This window comes from Oryctolagus cuniculus, chromosome 11 (genome assembly GCF_051225735.1).
Source record: "Oryctolagus cuniculus isolate XC-2025 breed Fujian yellow rabbit chromosome 11, ASM5122573v1, whole genome shotgun sequence".
In the NCBI taxonomy this organism is placed as follows: domain Eukaryota; kingdom Metazoa; phylum Chordata; class Mammalia; order Lagomorpha; family Leporidae; genus Oryctolagus; species Oryctolagus cuniculus.
Genome location: NC_142877.1, coordinates 121,006,092 through 121,024,237, shown reverse-complemented (window position 1 = coordinate 121,024,237; position 18,146 = coordinate 121,006,092). Strand labels below are relative to the sequence as shown.

At 54.2% G+C, this 18,146-nt stretch overlaps 1 protein-coding gene across 10 annotated transcripts; it reads right to left on the bottom strand.

Moving 5' to 3' along the window:
- Positions 1 to 584: 584 nt before the first annotated feature.
- GTSE1 (G2 and S-phase expressed 1) lies at positions 585 to 18,145 on the bottom strand. 10 transcript variants are annotated; one of them, XM_070053048.2, is made up of 13 exons: positions 17,890 to 18,145; positions 17,430 to 17,754; positions 17,018 to 17,115; positions 12,640 to 12,697; positions 11,901 to 12,537; positions 10,628 to 10,798; positions 9,804 to 9,924; positions 7,852 to 8,202; positions 6,328 to 6,400; positions 3,699 to 3,938; positions 2,335 to 2,554; positions 1,832 to 2,044; positions 585 to 1,033 (listed from the first exon to the last, which is right to left on the bottom strand). In XM_070053048.2, exons 3-13 carry the CDS (start codon positions 17,037 to 17,039, stop codon positions 950 to 952), a joined length of 2,190 nt encoding a protein of 729 aa, XP_069909149.1. In that variant the 5' UTR covers positions 17,040 to 17,115; positions 17,430 to 17,754; positions 17,890 to 18,145; the 3' UTR covers positions 585 to 949. The 10 variants fall into 10 exon arrangements, with proteins under 10 accessions (XP_069909149.1, XP_008249900.1, XP_089163883.1 ...); XM_008251678.5 differs by having other exon boundaries at positions 2,335 to 2,539; XM_089307757.1 differs by lacking the exon at positions 17,018 to 17,115 and having other exon boundaries at positions 17,890 to 18,107.
- Position 18,146: the final 1 nt, after the last annotated feature.

Below are 18,146 nucleotides of genomic sequence, written 5' to 3'. Positions count from 1 at the left end.
CTGTCCTAAGGCTGTTTGTGCAGCACACTAACCAGACAGTCAAAAGGCCAACACACAGTCTACTCTGGACAGAGGGAGCATCTGGCATGTCACAGGAACACTGGAGTGGGTCTGAAACGGAGCCTCGCCAGTCACTCTCCTGTCCGCTGTGAAGCCACTGTGCACACTGACCAAGTCCTCACGCAATAAGGAGGTGTGTGCACGAATTAGGGGCTCAGACAGGGAACAGGCTGCCCAAGTAGCCAGGCGCTGCCCCAGTGACGCCCCTGCCACGAGCCCAGACTGACACAAGCACTCATTCGGGCCCTCATCGCCCATGCTCCTCTTTCCCCAAGGTGGGGTCCAGAGACCACGGCATCAGAACCACCTGGGTGTGGATGAACAACGCATGTGCCTACGGCTGCCTGGGACTTGGGACCAGTGCATCTGGCGATGGGCCTCGGCTCTGCAGTTACAAACTTTTATGCACACTCACTTGAAAATCACTTTTATAAAAAATTCTGGATAATGATAGTCTTGCATACTGATTGCAGTGACAAAATAGCTACACATTTAAACATCAAGATGGGCCTAAAACTAAGATATGCTTTAGTACGCTTGCATTTATTTTATAATTTAATTTAAATCTGAAGATTCAACTTTTCATACAAACTTTAAAAATAGCCACTTGCTTTTTACATACAAAAGATTCAAAACAAAATTCCTAATTCAGAGCAACTCCAGCTTTGCATTCCAGCCCGGGGCCAAGTAGGGGTGAGGGTGCTGCGGGGAGTGGAGACCCTGGCAGTCAGCACTAGCCCCCACCCCTGAGTTGACCCTGCACTGGAGCAGGGGCTTTTTTTTTTTCCCCCAAACACAGTTTCTCCTAAAATTTTGTTTGCAAAGATTGAAAATCACTTGAAGACAAACTGTCCTTTTAGCAGAGAGCGAAAGGCCAAGGAGTCTTCAGTCAGAACTTGAGAAGTGGCGAATCCACATTTTCCTTGTCGGCAGCAGGGCTCAGCTGGATGAGAGGGGAGCTCAGGTCAATGAGCTGGAAGAGAGCGGGGCAACAGGTGAGGCGGGGCCGCGGCTCAGCCGGCAAAGTGCTCAGGGAAGCGGGTCGGCGAGGTGTGCGGAGAAGCCTCAGTGACTGCCCGAAGAGTGGAGGGGAAGCAGTCACACTGACGGCTCAGCCCTGCAACACCTCAGCTCCCTCACGCCAGAGGCAGCGGGGGCTGCGGTGGGGAGAGGACCCACCTCAGGGCTCACAGGGTCCCAGCAGGAGGCCTAGAGGTGGATTCTGAGACATCCGCCCCGAGGACCTTCCATGGCCCTACTCAGATGTGCCCGGGATGGGGTGTAGAGATACTGCCACAACCAGGGACAAAGAAAGAAATGCAGCTGCCCACTGTGATCTTGTCTAGGGAGGGAAGACGTCCTAAGTTCTGGTTCTGTAAACTCCAGTCATAATTCTGTCCTAATAAATCTGCCCAGGTATCTCTTTTACAAACATGCGGGACCCACCGATCATTGGGAGTGTGGTCCTAAGTCATGTAGGCTGCAATTTAAACCCACCAATGCTCTAACGGCTCAGGGATGCTGCTGATGAACCTGTAAGTCTGTAAGCTGTGGACTGTTGCTCAGTCCTAGGAAGTTCTAGGAAGGGGTTCCAGCTGAGCCCGCTGGCGTTAACACACTGCTTGGACCCTGCACTGTCTTGGTGCCTGTTTGAACACAGCGAGTTTCCCACCCCAGGTTTCTCTGACAGAGGAACAGAAGCCAGGGAGAGCATAGGCAGGGAGAGCACAGGCAGAGCTGAAGTGAACACTCATCTCCAGCCACTCCTTACCTGCCCCACTACCTGTGAAGGTTTAGACGGAACACCTCCACTCAGGTCTGGGGTGTTTGTCATGAGGTCGATCAGAGGTCGGCTCTCAGACCCCAGAGCCACGCTGCCTTCTGGGGTGCTGCAGAAGTCGATGAGAGGGCGGTCACAGAGGGCTCTGCTTTCCGCTTCCATGGTGATGGTGAGCTGGTCCAGCCTGATGTCCACGAGAAGGGCCTGGAGGGGGCAGCCAGGGGAGGGGCTCAGCGGGCCCTGGGCAGGAGGAAGCTGTCTCCCCTCCAGGCACTGCCCACCTGCCTGTCTGGCCCATCCCACTGCAGTCAACACAGCTCCCCACTCCTGCCCTTTGATCCTTGCCTGGGAGGAATACAGGGGAAAGGGTTGCATTTTCCCAACTGCCCGCCTCGGGTCAGCTGGCGCTGCAGGCCCAGGTCACAGGCTGAAGTGCTGCAGGGGCCTCCCCCCCACCGGCCATGCACCTCAGATAACACAGCTACCGTGCCTACCTCTCCAGGGCGCGCATCTGCACTTGACTTTGCTTCATCCAGAGTTGCTTCAGTGCTGGTGCTTTTTGGAAGAGTAAAATCGCTTTTTTCTGGAGAAAAGTTAAGCGCTTGAGGCACAGCAGATGGATGTGGAGATAACCTTCCCTCTGGCGACCTCGCTCCAGGCTCAGAGTCAGCCCTCCACGTTGTCGTTGTCGGTTCAGTTCTGTGAGAGGAGAGGCTGGGCAGGGACTTGAGTTTCCAGAGCAGTGCCCCATGCGGCGGGGCGTCCTTCCTCTGGTGGGGTCTCCTGGCTCTCAAAGTGGGGCTGAGTGACTTCCAGGGTGCCTTTCAGCTCACACCGGACCAGTGTGGGACCCCTGTGTGCCTTTTATCTTTGGCACTCCCCAGTGAGAAGGCGTCTGCCCAGTGTCTCCTGGGAAGGAGCAGAGACTCTGCCTCCATCCCCGGGGCCCCCACCCTGCTGCTTCCTCAGGAGGCCTGGCCTGGCACCCTGGAGAGGCAACCCTAGGCATGCACTAGCCTGTGCCTGCCACCCCCGGTGACATGCCTGCCATCAGTAAATACTCGTTCCGTGACCCTTCCCAATAGACAGTGACGTGAGTGCCTGGGCTGGACTTCTCCGTCGCCCTGGGCCCTTGAGTACCTGCAGGCTGGAAACTGCATTATGCGAGGAAACCAAGGAAAACAGCAGTCCGTAAATTCATACAGACTATCTTCTTTTCAATGTTTTAAAGGTTTCATAGCAACGTAAAAATTTAACTCTTACAAACACATAATGCTAAGTATTTACATACTGGGTCTTTTATATTTTTTAATTAACTATATTTTCTATTTAAGAGGCAGAGACAGATCTCCTATACACACTGCTTCACTCCCCAAAAGCCTACAGGAGGCGGAGTTGGGCCCAGCGGAAGCCAGGAGCCAGAACTCAGCTCAGGCTTCCGACATGGCTGCAAGAATCTGACCACCTGAGCCATCACCTGCTGCCTCGCAGGGGCTTCAGGAGAAAGCTCGGACCAGGAGTGGAGCTGCGACTCAAACCCAGGCACGCTGCTACGGCGTACAGGCCCAAGCAGCACAACGGCCAGGGCACACCAGATGGTGTGGGCAGGGTAAGGCCTCCTCCCTCACTTGCCCGACCACAGCCTGACCCCGCAGTGACGTCAGGTGAGAAGCACTCACAGAGGAACAAGCAAGTGCCATCCCTTCCTCTCAAGGGAGTAGCGGCCGGGCTCCTGTCCCCACCACGGGGACAGGTCTGACCACCAGCCCAGCCGTTCCGTGTGCAGCCTTTCTAGTCCGGACAGATTCTCTAGGTTGTATGGATTTGAGGCAAACTTCCTGCAACCCTTATCTCTTACCTCACTGCAGATTTCTTCCGGGGCTCTGAAGAAAGTCGCCGAGTAGGCACAGGCAGGGGTGAGACCAGGGCCCTGGGCACAGTCTTTGGGGTATCCCATGCAAGGCTGGAGAGGCGGCGGCCAGTGGGTGTGGGCAAGGATGACATGCGCCTTGAGCTCAGGGGAGGCCGTGAACTGCTGGCCAGGCCTGGTGAAGCCAGCCCCAAGGAGCATCTCACAGGAGTGCTATGGACAACAGCCCTGGCAAGGACAAAATGGGGGTCCTGAGCAGACAACCTGGAAAACTGAAACTTGATCACACAGCCGACATGAGAATGCAGTGCGAAGTCGGTGATTTCAACAGACAAGATCCCAGCCAGCAAGGCCAGTGTGAACTCTGTCCTCTGCACTGGGGACTCCAGGGACGGCAGAGCTCAGAGCGTCTGCCAACTCACCACGCAACCCTGGCCTGGGTAATGCCTCCCCCTCTCTCCTCGTGGGTTAACTAGAAACAATCTGATCAAACTGTGATGCACTGTACGGATGGGACTACACTTGGAGGAGCTCCATCTTTAGATGGTGTCCTAAATATTCCCAGAAGAAAGCGCAGAGCCCACAGAGCAGGCCGGCAATCGAGTGGACAAGCGGGTCTCTGCCGTGGCTTCAGGTCCTGGCAGCAGATGTGAGCAGAGCAGAGGGGTGGAGTCAGGAGCTGGGCGCTTGGCTGCCCAGTGACTCGCAGTCCTCAGCAGCACTCAGCCCTCGTGACCAACAGGTCCTGCCTGCCGCTGCGTTTGGCTGTCGCTGATAACTAAGAGCCGGCACCCAGCTGACTGTTATTTGCTGGAGACTGGATGTTTGTGTCCCCCACATTCCTATGCTGAAGCCCCACCCCCTGAGGTGATGATGTTAGCAGACAGCCTTTGGGTGATTAGGTCATAGGGGCAGGGCCCTCACCATAGACTCAGTGCCCAACAAAAGATGTCGGAGGGATTCTGACCCTTCCACCACGCAGACACGAGGAGGCACCACGTATGCCACAGGAAGCCCTGACCAGCCACCGAGGCTGCCGCTCAGCCGCCACAGCTGTGAGAGATAAATGTCTGCTGCTTTAGCCGGGACGTGGTGTTTTTGTTACGGAAGCTCAGGACTGAAACCCTGCCTTAGACGAGTCGAGGATGTACTCTCAGCATGGAGCCCGCGGGTGACGTACAGGTGACGAGTCTGTCACTCGAGAAGGGCAAGTTTTCCATTCTTCCCACGAGTCTGAACAGACAGTAACTCACGTAACTGACAGACAGCAGGGGCAGTTACCCTCCACCCCACCCCCGCCTTTGCTGCGGCTGATCTGGATCACTGTCCCCTTCCTCACCGTGAGTGCTGGCAGCGCCACACAAACCCCAGTGACAACAAATAAAAGCACAGGTTGAGGAGCCTTTATCAACTCTTTGGGACTAGAAATGCTCCAGTTTCCAGAGTTTTGGGGGCTAGGGAATATCTGCACATACAAATGGGACCCATGTATAAACATGGAGTTCATTTAAGTTTCATGCATACCTTACCCACAGCCTGAAAGTCATTTTCTATACTATTTTTAGTTTGCCTGCACTTTGACCGTGACCTGTCCTGTGAGGTCAGCTGTGCAATGTTCTGGTTTGGTATCACATCGGCACTCACAAAGTTTCAGACTGTGGAGCATGTTGGATAATCCTCAAAGTAGGCCTGGGAGGCAGGAGCTAACTTCCCTTTCCACAGGCGAGAAAGTGAGGTGCGGGCACGTGAGGCATAAGGGGCTGTCTAGCTTGGGTTCATGCCTTCAGCTGCAGTGTGGCTGCTGCTATAAAGCACTCATCTGGCCTCACCCCATGAAGTGCACCCCAGCAGAGGAAATTAAAACCCGGAAGATTTGCAGACGGCTCACGCAGTGCACGGCGGAACCAGAGGTTCAACTCTCTGGCGTCTTAGACCAGTGATTATCCTGCCAATCCCATCCCTGCATAGTCCGCAGCAGAGTCCCGCCCCGGCCATGTGACTCCAGCGGGCATGAGTGTCCTTCCTTCGCCTCCACCCCCAGCTCCACACAGGATACTTTAAGGCTAAGACTGTGGGTGTGAGGTTTCCTGTGCCACTCCGTCTTTAGCAGGGACAGTCAGGGGAAGGGTCGGCCATGTGTGCATCTTCTTACGACCTGTACTATCTGTCTGACTCTGCTTGGGATCACCCACTGAAACAATGTCAGAAATGCTCAGTAACTTGCACTGACCACAGACCAGGAGATGTGGGTTCACACCTAAGTCTGCAAAGCTGCCCATGCCAGGAATCTTCGCCTGAGGCACAGGGTAGGTTCTTCTGGAAGCATTTACAAGATCCAGTCCCCGGGCTCCACACAAGTCCAGCTGAATGAGGTGGCCAGGAGGGGCCCGGCACAGGCAGCTTTAACAGTGCCGAAGGAGCTGCGATACACCATGCAGACGACTCAGGGTGGCTGAGGTCTACAGTGGGAGCTCAGTCCGCACCCAAAGGCTACTGCTAAGGTCAGGCCACAGGCCAGGGAGCAGTGAGCAGACCCAAGGAGGCCCTTTCAGGAGTCAGCAGGCACCTTAGGAGTTATCACAGTAACATGAGAAGGAAGCAGACCAACGGCAGTTACCTTCCAGCCGACACACAGGACTGCGGCCTTTGCGTCCGAGAGAACTTTGGTGTTGTACCATCCGGGGAACCACCTAAGACCGAGAGAGGAAGCGAGTGTGTCAGCCACAAGTGGGTCATGGGGCACTCCACTGTCTGGGGACTCACCAAGTGGGTAATTCTCCTTGAAATGGCTCCCCGTGCCCAACCTGCAGGGCAGATGGCACCACAGAGTACAGACCCCGGGCAGGAGGTCACGTGGGGAGAACCTGCCAGCAGCAGGAGTGTCAGCACGCATGCCCTACACAGGGAGTCCAGACACGGCAAGGCTGGCCTCTCAGTGATGGACACAGGGAAGAGTCGACAGGAAGCAACACAACTCCCATGGAGAGTCCCTTCCAGCGGAGCCTGTCTGTCACTCAGTTCCCACACTCCCGGGCGCCCAACGTCAGAAACAACACTGTAATGTGGCTGGATTCCCAGGCGAGCCCGAGTGTCCACAAAGACCTTAATCTTCCTTCTGTGACACTGCCAGGACAGGAGTACACTACACTGCGCACGTGCTGTTTCATGGCTGCCAAAGCACCTCAGGGTGCATGGCCCCATGTGACACTCACAAGGTGCAGAGAGGCAGGCTCAGAGGGCACGGGCTCACCAGTCACTGAGCCAAGACCTACAGTGGGCTCCAGACGTCCAGTGTCCCCACCATGCCCTCTACAGCACAGCGCCACGTGAACCAGTTCACAATTGAGCACATCCCAAATAGCACGAAAGTCAGCCATAAGCACCATGGGCCAGGCCCCCAGTGCAACATCTTACAAAGTCAAACACACCCTGTGGAGCCCCCTGACCTCAGCTACACAGGGCCCCCTCCTCAGTAGGTGCTTCAAGGAGTCCAGCCCACTGCCCTGCAGCTGTCCCCTCTGCCCCAAAACCGCTGCACTTCTGGACCCCTCCTATATCAACCTGAAGATCAAAAGAGGTCAAGAAACCCCAAGCAGGATAAACACAAAGAAAATCTCCATCCAAATAATAACAGGAGCTGGGTTGTGGTGCAGCAAGTTAAACAACTTGGGATGCCTGCATCCCATACTGGAGTGCTGGTTCAAGTCTCAGCTACTCCGCTTCCAATCCAACTTCCTGCTAATGTGCCTTGGAAGCAGGGGACGACAGCCCAAATGATTGGGTTCCTGCCACCCATGTGAGAGACCCGGATGGAGTTCTGGCTCCTGGCTGTTATAGAAATCTGGGGAGTAAACCAGTGGATGGAAGATCTCTCTCTCTGCCTTTCAAGTAGTTGAAAATAAGTAAACATTTTTTTAAAAGTATACAATAAAGAATTCACTGGAAATGATGATGAAATAAAACCCTTCCTGCAGCCACAGAGTAGGCACATGTCACTTGAGGACTGAACCCCGACACTTCTTGTCCAGCACAATGGGAGAACACAGAAGGCCAAGACACAACCCACCCATGTTGCGGTCCACAAAGCTTTAAATGAAATTTCAATATTTAAAAAATGCATTAAAATTTCTCTATTACTTACCAATAGAAGACTTAGGAATTTTAAATGGATTTGTAGGAGTAGGCATAACCTTTGTTGCAGAATTTAGATGGGAATCTCGCCTTCTTATACTTCCAGTTTTATTCAGTTGAGATGATTCCGACAGAATAGAATTAGAGTCCAGCCTCGGGTCTCTACCTCCTGGGGTCTGGGGCTGGGTGGCAGCAGCTGTGGTGGGCACTGTGGGTTGCTCCGTGGTGCACTCAGCAATGTCGGTACCTGCTGCTGGCAGAGACTGGTGCGGTGCCTTGGGGCCTGTTCTGCCCAACTTGCCAGTGTTTGACAGAGGCAAGGAGCTGTGGGCAGGAACGCTTGTAAATTCCCTTCGTTTAGCTGGAAAAGGAGACACACACCGTCTGGTCACCACTCAAGCTTACGTTACTCTTCACCTACAAAGCTACTGAACAAACACATGGGATATGCGCACATTTAGCTACCCGACTCAACGTGTAGTACATGAACAACAGTCCCTGTGTCCCTCAGACAGCCAGGCTGCCTGAGGCATTCCCTGGGAGGAGTCTAAGGTTCTGCTTCTCGGCCTGACTGCCAAGGTATATGGCAGCACAGGTGTTTTCAACTCGCCTAGATCCACTGGCTACACCTCAAGTCTAGTCACAGGTACCACTTACCCAGTCAGGAAGGTGGGGAGTGGAGATGCATCCCACTAATCATATGTGCTATTTGAAAGAGAACAGCAGATAAACGAGGGTGATAACTACTTGGCTACCAATACACCCAGTGCACCAATCTGATAACAGGATTTTTAAAGAAAAACTCCAAGAAGATAATCAATGCTCTAGCTTGCAAAGCCCAACAGTTTTACAAGTTTCTCCCCACACATGATCTTATCTGAGCCTAGAGATCCTGTTTTGTACAAAAGAGAAAGATGGGGCTGGCACTGTGGCAAAGCAGGTAAAGCCACTGCCTGTGACGCCAACATCCCATATGGGTGCTGTTTGTGCCTTGGCTGCTCCACTTTCACTCCAGCTCCCTGCTAACGGCCTGGGAAGGCAGCAGAAGATGGCCCAAGTGGGCTGCCATCCATGTGGGAGACCTGGAAGAAGATCCTGGTTTTGGCTTGGCCATTGCATCCATCTGGGGAGTGAACCAGCAGATGGAAGATCTCTCTCTTCCTCTCCCTCTGTAACTCAAATAAATAAATAAATCTTAAAAGAGAGAATGACACACACATCAGATACCTCATCCAATTCCCACTGCAACACAAACAGCAAACACATGGGGCTGACGTGCTGAATTAGCACCCCAAACACTCCTATCCCTTCCATGGTCTCAGGAGAGCACCCGTGCGTGCCCCAGAGGGGCAGGCCCCTCATGCTCACAGCGCACGACAGGGTGGGTACTGCGTCTCAGTGGTGGAGATGAGGACCCAAACTCCTTTGAAGCACTGGCAGAGTCAGGACGCCAAATCACATCGGCCCAGCTGGAGAGTTCACACTCTTCACACTGAAAACAAAACCCTCATCACGCCGCCCCATGCAGCCCATGCAGCAGGCACCACTTGAAGGGGAAGCCTTTCCCACAGCCCAGGAGGGCTTCTTCTCCTTCCCACTAGATGGCAGCCTTGGCTCAGTAAGCGAAAACCCAGCCTAAACTGGAACAGGTTTGGGAGATTCCAATGACACTGCTCCTGTTTGAACCCTTGTCTGAGAATGGCAATTTGGGGCCACGCCACGCACCCTGTGTTCTGAGGCACTGGGTGCACTTGCACTTCCCCACTGCCTGTGCCCCAACAAGCCTCTCCTCCCTGGAGGGAAACACTCCAAGGCAGGGGCAGCCAGCATCCTCCCTGCCTGCATTCAGCATCAGCAGCACAGAGCAGGCCAGCAAGATGTCCCGCTGTGCAACCTCGAGGAAGGGACAGGGTCCTGGTCTCCTGGCTGGCGTGGGTCTAACACGAGGTGCCAGCTGCTTACCTTTGCCTACCGCTGGAGACACACACGCACCGGACATCTCACTGGAAACAGAGCCTGACGAAGAGGACTTCCTGGCCAGATTGCAGCCCGGTGGTTTCAACAGGCTCTTCCTCAGCCCTGACTGAGATGGAACATTCCAAGATGGAATCAGCAAACCAGCCAAGAGCAAAACAGAATCAGCTACGCATGTACACATCCTGCCCCGAGTCCCTGTGTGCTACATGTGAAACAGAATTGGCAGAGTTCACTAGCTACCCACTACCGATTTCTGCGAAAGTCAGATTTTAAAATAATTTTTGTCCATAACATCTTGAATCTAAGGAAGAAAGGCAAGTAGAACGCCAAGTGCCTGGCGTGAGATGCATGGGGAGCTGGGTGCAACATAGATGTGGGCCCAATCCAGTGTCCCCCAGTGAGCTGCTACAGACCCAGCCTTGGGGTTGCCAACAGTAGTCTTACACAGACAGAGCTTGGCTGGACCACCAGGACCAGGAAATAAAGGGTAAAGATGTGGATGCCTGTAGGCCTTAAGAGCTGTGGGTTCCAAAGCACCAAGCCCCTGTGTCCTTCATACAGGGGCTCGTGAGAGAAGAGGACATCCCGTCCTAGCAAAGTGACACTCAGAGAGGCCGCCACCTCGACCCACACAGCCCCCAGGTGGTGGAGGGTAGGCCTGGCCTCTCTGCAGGCATTTGCTGAGCTGCCTCTGGGGGACCCGACCCCAACTCTCCTGAGTTTGAACCAAGATACGCCGCTTGCACAGAAACCGCCCCCTATTCCCAAGGACTCCAGTTCCCAGCCACCCACAACTTGGGGGCACTCACCTTGGGAGGAACAGAGAGCAATCGCTTGCCTTGCACCAGGTGGCTTCCACTGGCCGGCAAACTGGCCGTGTCCAGAGCCATGCCAGGTTGGTCAGGGGGTGCTTCCCTGCAGGGTTCCTTTCCTTTTAGGGTTTTTGTCTTGGATGGACTAGTCGGTAGCTCTTTCTTGAGCTGAAAAATTTAAATCTGAAAGGTGAGAACTGCCGGGTCCTCAACCACGCTGTGTAGCACAGCCCCATTACCTCCCGATGCTGCACGCCTGCCTCAACGGCCCCTGCTCAAGTGCCTTCACCTCTCCCAAGTCAGCACGGCCAGACATGACACACACACCCTGCCTCGTGTCCCTGTGACTTACAAACACACCTTGCCCCGTGTCCCTTTGCCCAGTACACACAGACGCTTCCCCGTGTACCCATGCCCTACACGCACCTCTCCCGTATCCCTGTGCACTAACCACTCAGAGCCTGTCCTGCGTTCCCCTCTGCTACACACACACAGAACTTTGAGGAGTGACAGAGGGGGAGCTGGTCTGGGGGCAGATAACTTAGCAATACCTCCCCTAAATTATTTTGAAATCAAGTCTAGCTGTGCTACATGCACAAAGCCTTCTCTGGCATTCCAGCCTCAGACATAAGGAGTCATTTGGCTGGGAGAGGGGCCTGCAGTGGGCCAAAGGAATTTCCAGTCCCTTGCTGGGCATTTTACATCCTCCTAAACCTAACAAGCACACAGAGGGTCATTCCCATTTGGCTGTCACCCAGGAACTGGTCTATAAAAACAGAACAACTTTGATCATCTGCGCTGCCCACTCTGCCTACGCTGCCTCCTGCAAGCACGCTAGAGGCTGACATCCATCTTCTCTTAGCATCACCCCAGTCTTCCAGTTGGCTGAAGGCCACCATAGGCAGACAGTCAACTGCCACTGCCCAGCTGGATGCTAGGAGGGAAGCAAGGTAAGGCAGTCACCGCCAGGGAGGAAGACCAGCGGCTCTCCCAGAGACAAGGTGCGGAAGAGGTTGCTCATTACAGAAAACAAAATCCCCAGCGGGTGGACTGTCCAGCATTGCCACAGACAAAAAGAAGGATTCCAACCAGAATGGACAGAAGCCATCCTTCATCGGCACACGCCTGCCCAGCTCCCCCGCTGTCACTGCATCCGCCACTTCCCAGGTCTTCCCCGCCAGGGCTCTGCCCACACAGCCTCCCTGGATAGGCCCGAGGGGCGAGCAGTGTCTTGCTCCTGGGCCATGTTCAGGTGCACGGTTTTGTCTACCTTCTCGGTGGCCGAGTGGAGGCTCTTTCCTCTGACAGACGATGATGCTCGAGGCAGCTGCAGTTTGCTGGGGACCCTTTTCTGTGCCACTGCCTGGTTGGGAGGGTGGGCAGCACCAGGCTGCCCTGACCAAGGACGAGACGAGTGCAATGGCCCCTGTGACTGGACGGGGCCGACCTGGGCAGCAGAGCTGGGCCGGGTCGGGCGCGGGGCCTCACTCATGGAGGGCTGGTTGTCCAAGAGCAGTGGTCCCACCAAGGGGCTGTTGGACAGGTAGTAAGTCTCCCTTTTAAGTGACTTGGGACTCTTCTCCTTTTCCTTTTCTTTCTCAAAGAGGCTCACTTTTAATTGTGACTCCTGTAGGAATCTTTCCACACCCAGGCTCCCGGCGTCCTGGGGCTTGGACATGTGGGCTGCCCTGTTCCTGCTGCTGCTCTCTATCTGCAAGGCCAGCAAGCGCGCTTCCTTGTAGACCTCCACGAACTTCTCCCCGGCCAGGGGGCTCCATGCAAAGGGGCCTCCAGATGCTGGCAGAGGAGGTGGGCCTGGACTTGCCTTGTTGAGTTCTAGGCTGGCAGCAATACATCTTTCTTTATGCCCAACAGGCCCAAAAAACACTTCATCGTCTTCATTTGCACTATTTTTCAAGAAAAAATGATTAATAACAGTGGCATTTAAATAAAAGACTTAACCAAATGTGTTCATGCCCAAGGCCAGGGAAGAAAACTCCTTTGTTTACCTTGAAGAAGACAATGAGAGATCGAAGTCAAATTTTTCATCAGTCAAAAGCAGGATGCCTGGGGAAGGAACGAGGGAAACATCACCAGGCTCTATAGTTCTCAAAGCTATTATGAAATTTCACCCCAAAAGCATAATCTGTCATTATGTCAATTTACTTATATCTTCACAGGGTGCTCCATATTACATTATTTTTGTTCACTTTAAAAATGCATCAGCCATTCTGTGTTTGTTAGGCCAACCCAAAACCTCATATAAGTCATTATTTTAAGATACAATCGAAAATACATGCACCGAATCATTCAACCAGTTTCTCAAGGAAAGATAAGTCATTTTCAGGTAGAGAGCTTTTTCCAAACACCCCCCTGCCCCTGCCTGGCTCCCCTAGAATGAAATCCCCTCTTATAACCCACCAGGCACTGCTCATCTTTACCACTGAAGTCACGTGTTAGGTGCACAGTAGGGACTCAGGAAGCGTTCTGGACCATCAAGGCTTCTTCAAGCCCGCCCCGAACCTCCAAAGAAAAGTGTGCTTTCTACCCCACCCCACCCACATCTCAGCACACCTGTCTGCCCAGCTCCTTCTAAGAGACTCAGGCTCTGAGCTTGTGGGGCCCTCGGCTGTTACAGCTGTTCCTTTTCCAGTTCCCAAGATAGGCGCAGGCCTCCCCAGAGCCCCCACAGCACCCGGACCTCATCTCTCCTGCTGCCTTAGCCTCGGGACTTTAAATGCTGATGCAGCCTGGGAGACCCCAGCAAGACTGGGACCTCCTCTGAGATAACAGATTCCCCAGTGTCCAGCTAAAGGTTATTGACATGCACTGAAGCGACAATTGAATACTAAAGTTTGCATAGCACTTTCCCAAATCATAGCTTATTAGACCTTAATAAATAATGCAGCATGCATATTGAAATCATAAAACTTGAAAAGATGTCAATATCCCATTAAGCCCTAATTAATCAACTAAATGGTCCTAATTACCTTATTAAGGAAAAGGCTGAAAGCACAAGAGCACAAAATAAAATAACTACAACTAGAAATTAAAAGATTCATACGCAAGTCTGCTCGATTCTACACACAAAGCTTGAGAACATGGATGAAATGGATCTGCTTTTTCTATGTCAATGATCTCTATTTATTTAGAAGGCTGACTCTAGAAAAGAGAAAAAAATCTTAATAGGTTACTTATAAAACTGGAGAAACTAATTAAAGAGCTACTAACTTATTTTTTCTTTAAAAAAGATTTATTTATTTGAAAGACAAGAGTTACAGACAGAGACAGAGAGAAAGTGATCTTCCATTCCCTGATTCACTCCCCAAATGGCTGCAATGGCTGGAGCTGAGCTGATCCCAAGCCAGGAGCCAGGAGCTTCTTACCAGTCTCTCATGGGGGTTCAGGGGCCCAAGTACCCAGGCCATCTTCCATTGCTTTCCCAGGCATATCAGCAGGGAGCTAGAACAGAAGTGGAGCAGCTGGGAATTGAACCAGTGCACATAGAGGATGCCAGTGCTGCAGGCTGGGGCTTTAACCCGCAGCTCCACAGCACCAGCCCTGAGATAACATCTTTTAAAAAGCACAGGTGCCAAAAACACTCAAAATTCCAGTATTATTTGTTATTCCAGAGCATAGCTGGATAACCTCTTCTGCCAAGAGCCAACTGGAGGTTTACAACACCATCTGTGGGCCATACAAGATGATCAACTTAAAAAGGAGTCTTAAGTCCCCCCAGGGGTTGCCTTCTGGGGCCAGAACAAATACCTTCTGTGGGCCTTAAATATTCCCACCCAGCTCCAGAGGCTAGAAAAAAACAGCTTCCAAATTACTCCCATGAAGCCAGCACATGACTAAAAACCAATTACGTTTGCTCAGTAAAGAAAGGACCAGGCTCACTTATTTCTACACAAAAATCCTAAACAAAAATATGAGCAGAGAGAATCCAACAAACATTGAAAGAATATTAATACAGTATGACCAAGCTCAGTTCATCTCAGGACCCTAAGATGGTTAAATTACATACCGAACAGTGACCATGAGAAAACCCTACGATTCCCTCCATATATGTGAAGAAGCTATGATAATGTTACCCACCTTCTCCACTTTAAAGGCCCTACAGACACATTTCATCGCATAAGGAAACGGCCATCTCAACCCAAAAGGCAGCACAAGGTTCAATCAGGGGGCTAAGGGACATCAGGACACTGCAGACTCTACCCTGGTTCAGATAAGCCACCTCCTGCTGAGGGAACACAAACCCCGGGAAGCCCAGCTGGCTCCGCACAACAAAGGCACACTCCCATCTCCCACTCAACCTTCCTCCCAGGCCTCCTCATGCACACTCTGGCTAGTCTCATGGCAAGACACAGGGGAAGGAGCAAACCCCATGCAGGTTCTCAAAGACTCTCCCAGAGGCACCCAGCACACAACAGGCCTGCTTCACTGGCCCAGCGAGTCTCTGAGCCCAACCTCACTTCAAGGGCACAGACAGCACAAGTCTCTCATGGATCCGGAACAGCAAACATGGAAATGCTAAGGAACAGTGCCAATTCCTCACTTTCGGAAACTTCCAACTGTCTGGTGTAGAAAAATGAATCACAGACCAGGAGCAAAAGCACCAATCTTTACTCTGACTGACTGTAAGTGGCGCTGGGCTGTCTGTTCCTTCTGCACCAGGTGCCAGGCAGAGTCCAGGTCCGTGGTAGCTGCCCTCAGGATGGCACTAGGCAGGGCGGTGAGAGCCTAACCTGCAGGTGGACACACCTCCAAGAAAATAAATCGTGCTTGCACTGAACATGTGCAGACTCATCCTTGTTACTAGTCCCTAGACCATACAGGGTGATAACTATGCTTGTCACGTGACTTACAGTGCTCACGAGGACGTACACGCATGATAGGCAAGTGCCACGTCCTATCACACGGGGCTCGGAGCATCTGTGGATTGTGTGCCCGCGGCTGGGGGAGGCGGCGTGTGTCCTGGAATCCATCCCCCAGACACTGAGGAGACTCACTTTCTGTGGTTGCACCGTCCTTTTGATAAGCAAACCAGACAAGGGCACGGCAGGAAAACAGTTACAGCCAGGCTCGCCTGCCGGCTTGCCCACCCACTCACACACGCAGTCCCCAGGATCCTACACAAGACATAGAAACAGACAGCCAAAAAGAAACCCTCGGGGCGGGCGTTTCTGGCAGGGAAGGCACGAGGGGGACGCGTCCCTTGAGTAGCTGGGTCTCCACCTGGCTCCAGCGCCCATTCCCACTCAGCTTCCTGCTGATGCGCACCTGGGAGACAGCCATGGTGACTCCACAAACTAGGTTCCCATGACCCACTCGGGAGTCCTGGATCGACTTCCTGGTTCCTGGCTTCTGCCTGGCCCAGCCCCAACAGTCACTGCTGGCATCTGGGGAATGAACCAGCAGATGCACTCTCTCACACAAGGAAACAACTAAGGCAGGGTCAGCTAAACAATGGCAGGAAATGGGGTCAGTGCTGTGGTGCAGCGGGTCAAAGCTCCGGCTCTGCTGCAGTGCTGGCATCCCATACGGGCGCCTGTTCAAGTCCCAGCTGCTCCACTTCCGATCCAGCTACCTGCTAATGGGCCTGGGACAGCAGCGGAGGATGCACCCTGCACTCACGTCCCAGATGGGAGGCCCAGAAGCAGCTCCTGGCTCCCATGGTCTCAGCTCCTGCCAGTGTGGCCACCTGGGAAGTGAACCGGCAGATGGAAGACTTCTCATTCCCTCTTGGTCTCTACCTCTCTCTGTAACTCTGTCGATCAAATACATAAACCACATCATTAAGAAAAAATCGAACGAAAGAAAACATCACACTCAACTGAACAAACCCTCGGGTGCCCACCGAACGTCAGGTGTCGTTTTAGGCGCGAATCAAACGGAGGAGGCCGGCACTGTGTCGCAGGGGGTTGAAGGCCTGGCCTATCCCAAATGGCCAAACAACATGGGCAACGGTTGGAGTCCTGGCTGCTCCATTTCCGCCACAGCTCTCAGCTATGGCCTGGGAAAACAGTGGACGTTGCCCAAAATCTTTGGGCTCTTGCGCTCGCCTGGGAAACCCGGAGGAAGCTCCTGGCTCCGGATCAGCTCAGTTATGGCCGTTGCGGTCATGTGGGGAGTGAATCAGAATGGAAGACCTCTCTCTCTCTCTCTGGCTCTACTTCTCTCTGTACTTCTAAAAATGAATAAAATAAATCTTGAAAAAAGAAATTGAACTGAGGAGAATCCCTGCGGTGGAGCCACTTCAAGTGCGTGCGTGCGTGCAAGCACCCTCCAGGACACAGGTGCGCGGGGCCAGGGTGCAGGGCACTGAGGGCAGAAGCGGACAAGCTGCCGCCCGGAACGGCGCGCGGCACACCCGGGCCCTACCTTCCTCCTCAGGGACGTCCATCTGCGCTTCGCCCGCCGGCCAGAGCGAGACAGGGCGCCGCCGTGCCCTGGGTCCCCGGACGCGGCTGAGGCGGTCCCTGCGGGGAGGAAGGGCCGGGTGAGCCGGTGCGGGAGCCGCGGGCGGCGCCGAGGCCGCCTGGGCCGAGCGCACCCCGGGGCCGCCGCGGGCCCGAGCGCCGCCAGGCCCGGAGCTGAGGGAGCAGCGGGCCGCCCCGGCGAGGCGACGGCGCGGATGAGGGGACGCGGCGCTCAGGCTGGGGCCGGCAGCTGGGCTCTGCCGGGCAGCGAGGGCCCCGGCGCAGGCCAGGCCGGGCCCCGGGGGCGCGAGGCCGCGTTCCGCACGGCACCGAGAACCGCCCGCACGACGTTGCCCCGCGCCGGGCCCCCTAACCTGGGTCCGACGCTGCCCTCACGATGAGCGGCCGACGAAGAAGCACTCGCCCCCACCACGCAAAAGATTTAAACGCGCCGCCGGAAGACGCGGGTGCCGATTGGTCGGTTTGAAAGGGTTGGCGCGCCCAGTGCATCCTGGGGATTGTAGTGGGAACGCCCAGGAGCGGGCCCAGGGCGCAAGCGCGCTGCTTCCGCGCAGCTGACTGGCTCCGCCCCACCCGGAAGTCCGGCGACCATGGCTCCCACCTCCTTGGCTGAGTCCTGTGTTGCTTGGAAACCGCAGCGGGGAAGAAGGAAGGGCCCCTCGGGACGGTCCTACCTCCCTGGTGGGGACAGCAGAGTCCTGTTGTGAAGCCCCGTTGCCGCCAGCATTGCCCCGCACACCCCAGCTTCTAGAACTCTGTCTGCCCAGGACCCTGCCCCGGGCCTGGCGCGTGGGAACTCTCGCAGGTTCTCACCAGACTTAGCATGAGGAGCCACTGGTGACGCCAGCATCGCATACTGGAGCCGGTGTCGGAGGCCTGGCGCCTCTGTTCTCAGCAGCTCCTTGGATTGCCTCTGAGAAGGCAGCAGAAAACGGCCCACGTGCTTTGGGCCCTGCCACCCAGGTGGGAGACCCAGACCCAACTCTTGTGGCTATCTGGACAGGGAACCAGAGATGGAAGGTCTCTCTGACACTCTGCCTTTAAATAAATCTTAAGAAAAAAAAAAAAAA